This window comes from Scyliorhinus torazame, chromosome 4, assembly GCF_047496885.1.
Source record: "Scyliorhinus torazame isolate Kashiwa2021f chromosome 4, sScyTor2.1, whole genome shotgun sequence".
In the NCBI taxonomy this organism is placed as follows: Eukaryota; Metazoa; Chordata; class Chondrichthyes; order Carcharhiniformes; family Scyliorhinidae; genus Scyliorhinus; species Scyliorhinus torazame.
Genome location: NC_092710.1, coordinates 117,966,466 through 117,979,846, shown reverse-complemented (window position 1 = coordinate 117,979,846; position 13,381 = coordinate 117,966,466). Strand labels below are relative to the sequence as shown.

Genomic DNA, 13,381 nt, shown 5'->3' with positions numbered 1-13,381 from the left:
TCTCCTCCCCCAGCTCTAGCTCCACCCAATGCGGGGCGTGGTCTGAAATGGCTATGGCCGAATACTCCGTTCCCTCCACTTTCGGGATCAATGCCCTGCCCAGAACAAAAAAAATCTATCCGGGAGTAGGCCTTATGTACATGGGAGAAAAAAGAAAATTCTCTGGCCAAAGGCCTGGCAAATCTCCACTGATCTACACCCCCCCATCTGATCCATAAACCCCCTGAGCACCTTGGCCGCAGCCGGCCTCTTCCCCGTCCTAGATCTCGAACTATCTAATCCTGGGTCCAACACTGTGTTGAAATCCCCACCCATTATCAAGCTCCCTACCTCCAAGTCCGGAATACGCCCCAACATCCGTTTCATGAATCCAGCATCGTCCCAGTTCGGGGCGTATACATTTACCAATACTACCCCCGTCCCCTGCAACCTACCGCTCACCATCACGTATCGGCATCCATTGTCCGCTACTATGTTCTTGGTCTCGAACGACACCCGCTTCCCCACCAATATTGCCACCCCTCTATTTTTCGCATCCAGCCCCGAATGGAACACCTGTCCTACCCATCCCTTCCTTAACCTGACCTGATCTGCCACCTTCAGATGTGTCTCCAGAAGCATGACCACGCCTGCCTTCAGTCCCTTTAAGTGCGCGAACACTCGGGCCCTCTTAGGCCTCTCACATTCCACGTGATCAGCCGGATTGGGGGGCTACCCCCCCCCCCCCCCCCCCCCCCCCCCCCCCCGCCGACTAGCCATCACCTATCTTAGGCCTGCCCGCGTCTCCCGCACCCTCCAGTCCCCAGACGGGGAACCCCCGCCCCGACCACCTCTTCCATTTTCAGTTTTCCCTCGGCCAGTGCAACAGCAACCCTATTATACCTCTTTCCCCCCCCCCCTTCCCTCCTCCCCTCCCCGCTAGATCCACGTCTAGCTCTTTTGCTCCCATACTACTTCCGTGAGTCAGCTGACTTCTGCTGACCCCGGCTTCCCCCGCCTTCCCGTTGATCTCCCCGTATGGGAATCTCTCCTCCTCCTTACGTTCCTCCACCCCCCCCCTCCCTTTTTTTCCCACGCTTTCCTGAGCCAGCCCCGCCCCCTGTGGCGCAGCTCCTGTTGCGGCCTTATCCCAGTTCCCTCATCCCCGTGTCTCGCCTCCCTCCAGCGCCGACGCCCACATTCCCCACTATCTCATCAAAAGAAAAAAGAACCCTTTCCCCCATCCCCATCCATCATCCCACCCGTGAAACATTCTTTACCCATATTTACAACCCTGTATACAGTCAACATCTCCCCCACAACCACAGCCCCTCAGTTCGAGTCCAATTTTTCCGTTTGGATAAAGGTCCAAGCCTCTTCTGGCGTTTCAAAATAGTTGTGTCGGTCCTGATAAGTGACCCACAGTCGCGCAGGCTGCAGCATTCCGAATCTCACTCTTTTTTTAAGCAGCACCGCCTTGGCCCAGTTGAAGCCAGCTCTCTTTGCCACCTCCGCACTCCAGTCCTGGTAGACTCGGATCACCGCATTCTCCCATCTACTGCTCCGCACCTTCTTGGCCCATCTCAGGGCACTCTCTTTGTCCGCGAAGCGATGGAACCTTGCCACTACCGCCCTTGGCGGCTCGCCAGCCTTGGGTCTCCTCGCCAGGACCCGGTGAGCCCCTTCTAGCTCCAGGGGGCTCAGAGAGACCTCCGCACCCATCAGCAATGGAGCATCATGCTCACATACGCCCCAGCATCAGCCCCCTCCACTCCTTCGGGGAGACCCAGAATCCGGAGATTCTTCCTCCTCGACCTGTTCTCCAGGACCTCGAGTCTCTCGGCCCACCTCTTGTGCACCACCTCGTGCGCCTCCATCTTTACCGCCAGGCCCAGGATCTCGTCCTCGTTCTCATTTTTTTAACCCTCACCTCACGGAGCTCCAACGCCTGGGCCTTCTGGGTCTCCTTCAGCCCCTTGATCGCCAACAGCGTTGGTGCCAGCACCTCCTTTTTAAGCTCCTCCACGCAGCGCCTGAGGAACTCCTGCTGGTCCGGCCCCCATGCTGCTCGTTCTCCGTCCTCCGCCATCTTGGTTTTTCCCCCTCGTTTTTGCCGCTGCTCCAAAGCCTCTTTCTCCGTCGCTCCACCGCCAATCCCTGCCATACGACGTAAGGGGGGACCTTACTTCACCTTCCCACACGGGATTCAATCAAAAAATTTCCATTGGGGCTCCTCCGGAGAGCCCAAAAGTCCGTTATAGCGGGAGCTGCCGAAATGTGCGGCTTAGCTCCGCATCGCCGCAACCGGAAGTTGAGTCCCTCCAATATGTTATGAGCCAGTGTTTAGATAACCCCAAATTGTATCATGGAGTTCACCTGACCCACAACTTTTAACAGATTGTGGTATGGGAAGCACACGGCCCACTCTACAGGTGTGGTACGGCAGAAATCGAAAAGTATTTTTTAAAGCAAAACAATGTTTATTCTATGAACTCAAGTTAACCTTTTTAAAACATACAGTGAACATCTTAGCAACTATCAATTCAAATACAACTCCCAAAGAATACAACATTAAGTAATCCTTAATAACTTCCCAAACAACATCAGAGGGTTAGGGTGGACAGTGAGAGCCTTCTCCCGCGGATGGAAATGGCTAGCACGAGGGGACATAGCCTTAAACTGAGGGGTAATAGATATAGGACAGAGGTCAGAGGTAGGTTCTTTACGCAAAGAGTAGTGAGGCCGTGGAATGCCCTACCTGCTACAGTAGTGAACTCGCCAACATTGAGGGCATTTAAAAGTTTATTGGATAAACATATGGATGATAATGGTATAGTGTAGGTTAGATGGCTTTTGTTTCGGTGCAACATCGTGGGCCGAAGGGCCTGTACTGCGCTGTATTGTTTTATGTTCTATAACATCCAGAAGACAAAAGAAACACCTTTTAACAGAAGCACATTAGGTTTACATTCACTACTGAGAACATTTATAATTCTGAATTCACCAAATGATCAAGAGATAGTATTTTCATGGCAGAGAGATCAACAGTACACCTCTGTCTGGCTTCAGCCCCAACACTGAAAACGAAACTAAAACACACCCTGCAGCAAACAGCCTAAAACAAAAGTAAAAAGCTGACAGCCCAGCTCCACCCACACTCTGACATCATTGCAGTAATATGAGCAGCCAAACATTTCTTAAAGCGACATTCTCATGACACCTCCCCCCAAGAAAAAAAAACCCATCATCTTCACGATGGTTTCATTTTTCACCTTTTCACTATCCTTTAAGAAATGCACACAGTAAATATACTTTTCGTTTCAAAAAACAACACACGCAAACAGGTATAATAATATAGTCCATTTTTTTTTTTCTTCTAACTCCAACTGAAATCCTTCTCGATTGACAGTCTCTGAACAAGAAGGTCCTTGCACGATCCGTCCATTTCTCTACGCCTTGGCATTTCTCTTTAAAGTCAGATACTTTAGTTCAATCTGATCACAGAGTCCCTTGTAATTCTCCAACACATGAGCATTGGTTATCACAGCTTTCAGGCAGTCAAATGCCTGTTGAAACTCCGCTGTCCATTGACATTTTCAACGTTTCTTCAGCAAGTCCATCAGTGGAGCAATCACGCTGCAAAACTTTTGCACAAATGTTCGATCAAATCCACTCATGCCAAGAAATCGCATTATTTCCCTTCGTCTTGAGGGTATTGAAAACTCCTCAATAACTGTCGGTTGCACATCCTGTGTGACCATTCGACCCTGTCTGATTGTATGGCCAAGGAAAGTGACTTGGGCTTTTCCAAATTCACTTTTGCCTAGGTTTATGACCAAACCCACCTCCTGAAGTCGATCGAATAACTCCATCAGATGTTTTAAATGTTCTGTCCATGTCCAGCTGAAAATTACCAGATCGTCGATGTATACCGCACAATTGGGTAATCCTGAAACAACTTTGTTAGTTAACGGTGGAAATGTGGCTGGTGCGTTTTTCATGCCAAATGGCATAACTTTGAATTGGTATATACCATCTGGAGTCACAAAAGCTGAAATCTCCTTCGCCCTTTCGGATAAAGGTACCTGCCAGTAACCTTTAAGTAAATCCAGTTTGGAAATAAAAGCCGATTGTCCCACTTTCTCAATGCAAACCTTCAAACATGGGATAGGATAAGAGTCCGTTCTTGTAACTGCATTAACCTTTCTATAGTCCACACACAACCGTTGGGTACTGTCTGGTTTAGGTACCATCACTATGGGTGAGCTCCATTGGCTGCAACCCACTTCAATTATGCCATTTTTAAGCATACTCTCAATCTCTTTGTTAACCTGTGCCAATTTTAAAGGGTTAAGTCTGTATGGATGTTGTTTGATCGGAACAGCCTTTCCCACATCTACATCATGTATAGCCATTTTAGCACTTCCCAATTTATCGCCACAAACTTGCCCATGCCTGCAACAGATTCAGATGTGAGATCCTGGCCAGTAGGTACTCTGCCTATTTATGTCTCTGGCCATCTCTTTCTTGTAACAAAACAATCCATCTTCACAATCAGCAGCTAGAAAATGGAAGAAACTCACCTCTGCGATTTAGCGCCGAACGAATGTACAGCCAGGGGGCCTGGCGGCAAGCTGCTGCTTATGACCAGATGACTGCACACATCCTCATTTTCTTCCCATTCAAAAGGCAGCAGCTGCCATTTTCAATACAAATACAGGCAGTGGCCATTGGAATAACCGATCACTCTGTGGCCCTCACAACACTCGCCCATGACCTACCCGCGCTTTGGCAAAGCCCTGCTATAAACTAAAGACATAAAGGACGCAATTCAGCAACCACGTTGCACCTGACATGGATCGCAGTGTGCCTGGTGAATAGCGGGAGAGAGCAAAATAGAGATTTGCGTCGGACTTGAACCGTTTTCCTATCCGCCTAGCCCGCTCTCGATGGCAAGTTCCGGATCACGTCCAAAAATCGCGACAATGTCACTCGCTCTCATTTGCATTCATTTAAATCTCATTAACGAGATTGAAGTTGAATGTAGCGGCCTCCAGGTAATTACCTGACGCCCCAGCGGGAAGCCATGTGGGCATCGTTTAATACTCCTCTACTGGTGTAATGGCTACTATGGGAAGTGAGGAGGTGAGTAGCCATTTTTATTTTCAGACATGCAGCTCAAGGGGAAATGCAGCTCCAAGGCACCGGAGCTGCTGCCCCAGTGGTCAGCGGATGGGGAACTTCAGGAGGGTTGGACTTGATCGGAGATCTGAAGTTTTCCAGATTGGGGGTTGCCCCTGGGCTGCAGAGTTGAGGGGCTCTGCATCCATGAAGCCTGCAAGCCACCTTTGAATATTGTGGAGACCCATAACAGGGGCAACCTGTCTGTCTGTCTGTCCTACCAAACTCTCCCAGGACAAAACTGTGCTTTGGCTTGTTTTGAAATTCAATTTCACTCACTTTGATTGTGAGCAGCTTCTTGCTTCACAACTGAAGGCTATTTCAAATGAGTAATTAGCCCTGTTAGTTGTGAGAGCACTTTACAGCTGCAGGTTGTGTTTGCTGCTTGCCCTGCTGGTGGTTGCAGAAGATGCCTGGAGGCTGCTGTTGCTGTTTCCGGAAAGAAAGACAATTTTTACTAAGATACCTTAGAACAGGCAGTGTCAAACTCGGGGGCGCGACCCGCGGGCGGGTATCGGGAGGGTCGCGGAGCCGTCCGTCGTGGCGCTCCCGATCGCGCAAATCTGCGCGCAACAGCCACAGCAGCCGGCTGTTAAAAACACCGATTGCAAGCGGCCATCAAAATGGCCGTGAACATGTAAAAAAAATGCGTCCGTACTTCCAAAACTATGCGCATGCGCCCTGATGATCGGGCACGCATGCGCAGTACGGCCGCTTTTTTTTTAAACGCGCAGCTTTTTGTTTTACAAGTTCAGGGAAGTTTTACTCATTTTATTCATTTATTTTATTCATTTAATTTTTTTTTTTCATTTATTTTATTCATTTTATTTATTATTTTTTTGACAAGGTCGGGGAGGGGGAGTTTATTTGATAAAATTTTACCGGAAAAAAATGCGGAACTTTGGACAGATGGAGACTCCATACTTTCCGACACAGGAAGGCTTCACCTTCATCCAACAGGTTCCATTGAAGGAGTGTGTATGAGAGACCCAAAACCATTTTCTCCATTTTTGTTAGCAGCAAACAAGGTAAGAGAAAATGGTGGGTCGCGCAGGTCGGCCGGCGCCGGTCGTAAAGGTCGGCCGGCACTGGTCGTGAAGGTCGGCCGGGTTGGGTCCCGAAGGTTCGCCGGCTGGTAAAAATGGGTCCTCGGAAAAAAAGTTTGAAGAACATTGCCTTAGAACATCGGGGTTCAGGGAGACGTACGAGTTCAGAGGACAATCTGGTTTGAAGCAAGAAAGGCGCTGCAGGATCTGGTAAGCGACATTGATCTAAATGGGCCACCTGATGACGCCATTGAAGAAATGTTTTCGCAGATTGCTGATGCTTTTGTTGCTGGTGTGGTGAGTAACTGGCAAGTCACCGCGGGTTAAACATGCTGAAGGTCAAGGATGTTCAACTGCACCTTGAGCACCAGTGGAATATGTGGATGCCAGGATTTTAGTTCCGATCAGATTGGGCTGTGTGGGAGAGCTGCTGCTCCTGGATGGAGAATGGCACTGATACATGGAACAAGTAACACATTGATGGACAGATTGTTTTGACAACAAAGCTCTGGACATGATAACACATTCTCAGGCTTATTCCTCATTTCTATTGAAGAACCTGCGAGGGATGATACCATGTGTTTTCTTTGTGAAAATGAGCCGATATAACTTTGTATTGACACCATTATGGAATGGTGACGTTTCTTTGTTGTTTAATGGTTAGTGTAACGTGTGGAATGTATGGAATGTTACTGTTTTTGTTACTGTTGACCATTTAATAAACAAAATATTCTCAACTCTCAAGTTCCTCCTCGAGGGGGCACCCCCCATGCCTCAGGGATTAGTGCATGGCATGTCCAGTAAACTATTTCTTAACATACATTTAGTGTACCAATTATTTTTGTTCTAATTAAGGGCCAATATAGCATGGCCAATCCCCCTACCATGCACATCTTTTTGGTTTGTGGGGGTGAAATCCACGCAGTCCCGGGGAGAATGTGCAAACTCCACACGGACAGTGAACCGGGACCGTTATCGAACCCGGGTCCTCGGCCTATTCAGCAAACCTTGATGCCAAACAGTGTGCCTGAATTCTAGGAGTGTCAGCACTATAGAGGCAGCTGCCAGCAAACTCTTAAGAGCATTTGAATGAGATTATGCGAGATATACTGCTCAGCATGGTGGTGCAGTGGTTAGCACTGCTGTCTCATGGCGCCGAGGTCCCAGTTCAATCCCGGTTCTGGGTCACTCCGTGTGGAGTTTTCACTTTCTCCCCTTTTTTGCGTGGGTTTTGCCTCCACAACCCAAAAGATGTGCAGGGTAGGTGGATTGGCCACGCTAAATTGCCTCTTAATTGGAAAAAATTAATCGGGTACTCAAATTTATTTTTAAAAAGATATGCTGCAATTGATGTTGATGGTGACAGAGAATAAGAATTGAACCAGGATTGGATTTACCCCACCTGCTGGTTGAATAGCCCACTAACATCAAATATCTCCCATAGGCAAAATAGCTACTTGGATTAAATGCTGATTGACTGTCAAGTCTGGTGGACCTGTCCTCCAGAAGGAGTCATTATCAGCAGTAAAGGCTGAAAATTAAGAGGGACTAAATATGCCTAGACATGTGATGCACGAGAAGTATAAATAGTTTGTCTGCTAGATTTCTCTAATACCTTGGGTCGTTATGTTCAACACACCTGTCAGACTGTCCAACATTATATTGTCTCTCGGGCTACTGTCATGTTATGTACCAAATTCAAGACCACATTACAGATTTGTGAAGCATGAAAGAGAATTAAAAGAACATGGGAGCTGTTATCTGTCAATTTGATTCCTAAATCCTGTTGAAGCTTGCTGTTGCTTTTTTAGCCTGTCTCAATACCCCACAGATTAGAGCAGTGTTTAATAAAGACTTGAAAATATCATTGGCAATGTAAGATCTACTTGAAATAGGCTGACCATTGAATGTTTCTTAAAAAATCAAAAATTAACCCATACATAGTTTAAATTTTCTGAGGCGGTCACTTTTTTTGAACAGAATTTTTATCCTAAAAATCCTAAATAACCAGTCTGCAGAAAGACATCAAATTCAAAGCTGAACCCACAGCTTCTATTAGGGGGGGTCCCACTGAGAGGTTAGGAAAGGGTATTATACGAATTGAAAATCGTCAATTTGGAATAAAGACATTCTGTTGACAGGAATGCCTAATGCTGGCTTTAAGTACCTGAAATAACAGACCGACTCATAGAACCATAGACTTTACCATGCAGAAGGAGGCCATTAGGCCCATCGAGTCTGCACCAGCCCTTGGAAAGAGCACCCTACTTAAGCCCACACTTCCACCCTATCCCAGTAACCTTACCCAACCTTTCTGGACACTAAGGGCAATTTAGCATGGCCAATCCACCTAACCTGCACATCTTTGGACTGTGGGAGGAAACCGGAGCACCCAGAGGAAATCCACGCAGACACAGGGAGAACTTGCAGACTCTGCACAGACCGGAATCGAACCTGGGACCCTGGAGCTGTGAAACAACAATGTTAACCACTGTGCTACCGTGCCACCCAATGCTGACTCCCCAATGCCATGAAATTGTTCATCCCAATCCAGGATACAAACCATGTCCTGGCTGAAAATTTAAGTTGGTAGTTGAAACAAAATGTGCTGGGCGATGATGGGACTTGTGAAAGCTCAACTCCCTGTCTCACTAGTTATTGATCCTGCCTTTTATGGCACAGAATTATATTATCTTCTACATCAAAACCCTTGAATTGTACACAGTATATTTAGCTCCCTCATGATTTTAAGACTCTGAGGAGAAAGTCAGTCGAGTTCATCAAGTTTTCTCCATACCATGATGGCAAAGCATAATCATAAAAAATTACTTCCCACCTCCCCTTTCTTTACCCATACCCTATAGTCCTCGGCAAAGCATGTGCATGAGTGGTTCGGTATGATAAATTGGGCGCAACACTCATTGGTGCCTGAATTATAAGACAAAGCCCATCTGGCAGGTGCACGTTACTTTGTATCTTTGTATAGCTCATCAACCTCAATCCCATCTTTCCTGTACCATCCTCATATTCTTTAATATCATTAAAATCCAGAAATCTATCAATTTCTCTCATGAACATGCTCGATACACCTGCCACCTCTAGGAGCTTCTGAGAAATGTGGAGTGATGGTTGTAGTCCATTGATGCTTCTTGTGCAGTGTGGGTTAGACGGCTGTTATTTTTTTTAAAATTTAGAGTACCCAATAATTTTTTTTTCCAATTAAGGGATAGTTTAGCGTGACCAATCCACCTAACCAGCACATCTTTGGGTTGTGGGGGTGAAACCCACGCAGACACGGGGAGGTTGTGCAAACTCCACACGGACAGTGGCCCAGGGCCGGGATTCGAACCCGGGTCCTCAGCGCTGTAGTCCCAGTGTTAACCACTGTGCCACCGTGCTGCTCCTAGACGGATGATATAACGAATAGCAGTTAATGGCCAGGGCCTGTCTCTACTGGATGTTTTAGTGCAAATTATTTGATAGGCTTGAATTACATTGTCTCTTGCTATATTTGAAAACACCTTTAAATCGAATGCACGTTGGGAAGATTTCAACTTCGTTCATCGTCCCTCTAGGATTTTTAATAGAATTCATTATACATGGAGACGTGAACATTTGCATCTGTGAACTTCTGAAGTATTGGGTACAATCTGTTGAGCTGTTCAGGATTAAAATATTGCAATCACCTTCCTAGTTCTAGGTAGAAGTGTAGTCAGTGCTATCAGTTAAGTGTTTTGATATGAGTTACATGGTCGAGGAAGCCAAATGGCTGGAGATAATGTGAATGGAGTTTGCTTTTGTTCTGGGACCTGGGTACTGTTGCCATGTTTCTCTATAATTATTTTGCCCTGCCTCACTGATGGACCCTTGCATCTCCTGACGCAGTAACCTTTTTCCAGCTCCCCATCATAAAGTTATAGTAAATACTATAGTTACAGGGGAATTATCTAGCTGAGTTATTTGAGCAGAAGACTCCAGTGCAATGTACAATGAGTTCTGGATAGCTGCAGAATTAATCGAACAATTAGATGTTTGATCCACTTTTAATATTTTTTAGTCACTACCATCTGCTAACTGATTCTATGTCTCAGTGATTGAAGGTCAAAGCAACCACTGTTGTTGATGGCTCGAAGAGGAAAAACCTAAAACTTGTCCCCTGAGGTTCTTTGAAGGCAGATCACTTCACATTTATTTCATACACAAGTCCTGAGTTTTTGCTGAGGGCTATACAAATGTTATCCATTTTTTTCCATTTCCTACGGCATGTGAATTTGGTAAATGAAAAGAAGCCAACATTCAATGCTCTTGACGAAGAGTCATCCAGACTCGAGAGCTCTGCTCTCTTTCCACAGATGTTGTCAGATCTGCTTCGATTTCCCAGCATTTTCAGTTTTTGTTTCAGATTCACAGCAATTTGCTTTTGTTTAGTTATTAACGGCTGTACTTACATCTTCATTAATTTTAACAAAAGCAAAGTGTTAAATGCACAAGTAAAAGTTTATTTTGCTGAAATTAGCAGACTTTACACCCGACATTCCCTTAAAGGCTCACTGGTAAATGTAGTAAAGGAAGATGTAGGGAGGCACAATGCAACACTGCTCAGAGGCTGGGATTTGGCATTGTGTTGTAGGATGCAGAGTGGTCATGTGTTGTGGGATGGGATATGAAGTCAATCAGCATAACGAGAAAAAGCAAATTAATGAGTGAGATGATAGCCTTAAATTAGAATAAAATTGTTTTTTCCTCTTGAGTTGTCTGTAAAATTCCATAATATACCAACATGGCTATTATTGGTATTTTTGTTCTTCCATGTGTTGTTAAATTACCCTTTTCTCTCATTAGGTCTCCCAGGTGAGCCGTCCTGATCTTATTCTCTTCCTCATGAAGTACCTCATGGCTCTGGTTGTTGGAATTCCCTCTGTATTCTGGGTTGGCAGTAAGAAGACCTGCTTTGAATGGGCCAGCTTCTTCCATGGTCGCAAGAAAAAAGAGTGAGTCTGCTTCTTGTGCTGCGTACTATTGCACTCCTCATGCTGTACTCTTTCTGCACCACCGGCCACACATTTATACCTATGTGGGAAGGCAGGTGGGGGAACTGAGTAAGTTGGTGTTTTGTCCCCTTTTTTGGGGGTCTTGCTGTCTCGTTCCTAAAGCAGAGAGCCAGATCCCACTCATGCTGAGCTATGTTTGAGACCTGCTTCTCAGCAGGCCACTGGGATGCTCAAAAAGCACTGAGAGGGATGAGCGGGTGCTGTGCACCTGACACCGCTCCTTTTCAGATTGTAATATCTCTAGTGGTCATGTATTACTCCAGTTTTAGTACAGTTCGCTCCTGCTGTATGTAATTCATTCATTGCATTGGTTCCTGTGGTTTTATTGTAAAACCACATTTTAATTGGTGGATGACATTTCTGATCAGGACTGAAACAAGTGCTCAGGAATTGTGAATGACAAACATGTGCTTGTAAGCAATGTCTAGCTGGAGACTGAGGACAGTTTAAATAAATATAAATTTAGAGTATCCAATTCTTTTTTTTTTCCAATTAAGGGGTGATGTAGCATGGCCAATCCACCTACCCTGCACATATTTGGGTTGTGGGGTGAGACCCACGCAGACATGGGGAGAATGTGCAAACTCCACGCGGACAGTGACCCAGGGCCGGGATTGAACCGGGTCCTCAGCACCTTGAGGCAGCAGTGCTAACTACTGCGCCACTGTGTCGCCCGGTGGAGACTGAGGACATGTATGCTGCATTACTTTTCACAACTGAATTCTATCAAATGGTAGGGAGCTAAACTAGGCCTGTAAACACCAGAGAGGTAGTCTTTGGGGGTGGAAATGGGACGAGGCCTGGGAGGGATGGTAAGTGTAATTATCCAGTCCGCCCATTTGCTAGGGAGCCCTGTTCACCAGCTGCACAACTAATATATTTTATTAAAACCTATTCATGATGTGTGGACAATGTGGTTTCATGAATTTATGCCTCTAGCACTTGGGTTAATATTCAACTCTGATTCATGGGAACTCCCTTGCTATTTTTCGAATGGTGCCATGGGATCTGTGCTGGGGGGCAGACAAGCCTCAGATAAACACCTCAAATCAAACAACACCACCTCCAACTGTGCTGCACTCCCTCAATACTGCAGTCACAGTATTACAACTTAATTACAACTCAAGTGTGTTACAATTCCTGTCGAGACCAATAAGGGGCTGGTTTAGCACAGTGGGCTAAGCAGCTGGCTTGTAATGCAGAACAAGGCCAGCAGTGCCGGTTCAATTCCCGTACCGGCCTCCCCGAACAGGCGCCGGAATGTGGCGACTAGGGGCTTTTCACAGTAACTTCATTGAAGCCAACTTGTGACAAGCTATTATTATATTATTATTATTATTATATTATAACTTTTAAAAGGATATTTAAATTTCCAATAACTGATCAGAAGGATTTCACAGAAAGATTTCAATTTTTAAGACTTTTATTGTAACAAATAAACAAAATGCGACAATGACTAATCACTTTTTAGTAGGGTACTTGCACTTTAAACTACAGAAAATATCCCTCGTGTGACTTTAAAAAAAATGTTTTTATTGAGTGTTCATATTTTTAATATACAACAATTCATAAATTGCAAATTACAAAACCATGCCAAAAAAACAACACATATTTACAAGCAAGTGTCTTCACTGTGTGACCGTCACCCAAATTTGGTCGGCATACATACTTTACATTCCCCAATATAGCCAAAATACATATTTACAAGTGTCTATTTATTGTTTGGTTTGGGCCTTAGCTTGCCCTTGGTCCAGTCCCCCTGCGGCTTTGTCCCTTCTGCTGGTCCCTGTGAGTCCAATATAACTGAGGCTGAGTTTATGCAGATTGTATAACCTAAATTTTCTTGACTTTATAAATATTTTTAGTAAAGTTTGCATTTTTACACTACAAGAACTGGATGGAATGGTTCTAATTTACAATTTACATGTTGTTCCTTTCCGTCGCCCCCCCCCCCCCCCCCCCCCCCCCCCCCCCCCCCCCCAGGCCTTTCCTTTTACCGTGGATGGTTTGTTCTGCTGGCTGTTTGACTCTTATAGCTTTGTGAGGGACCCTCTGGTCTCCGTGTCGGTCTCTCCCCGTGGGGTTTCCCCCCGTTGCACCCCCAATTCTTGTCTGCTTTCTGTA

The 13,381-nt window shown here is 45.7% G+C and overlaps 1 protein-coding gene across 1 annotated transcript in view; it reads left to right on the top strand.

Annotated features, from left to right (window-relative positions):
• The window catches only part of LOC140410448 (frizzled-3), a 190,610-nt gene that overhangs the window by 157,809 nt on the left and 19,420 nt on the right, over window positions 1-13,381 (top strand). Inside the window, exon 6 of the mRNA XM_072498544.1 lies at window positions 11,049-11,197. Coding sequence (XP_072354645.1) covers window positions 11,049-11,197 — 149 coding nt within the window. The remainder of the gene's footprint in view (window positions 1-11,048; window positions 11,198-13,381) is intronic.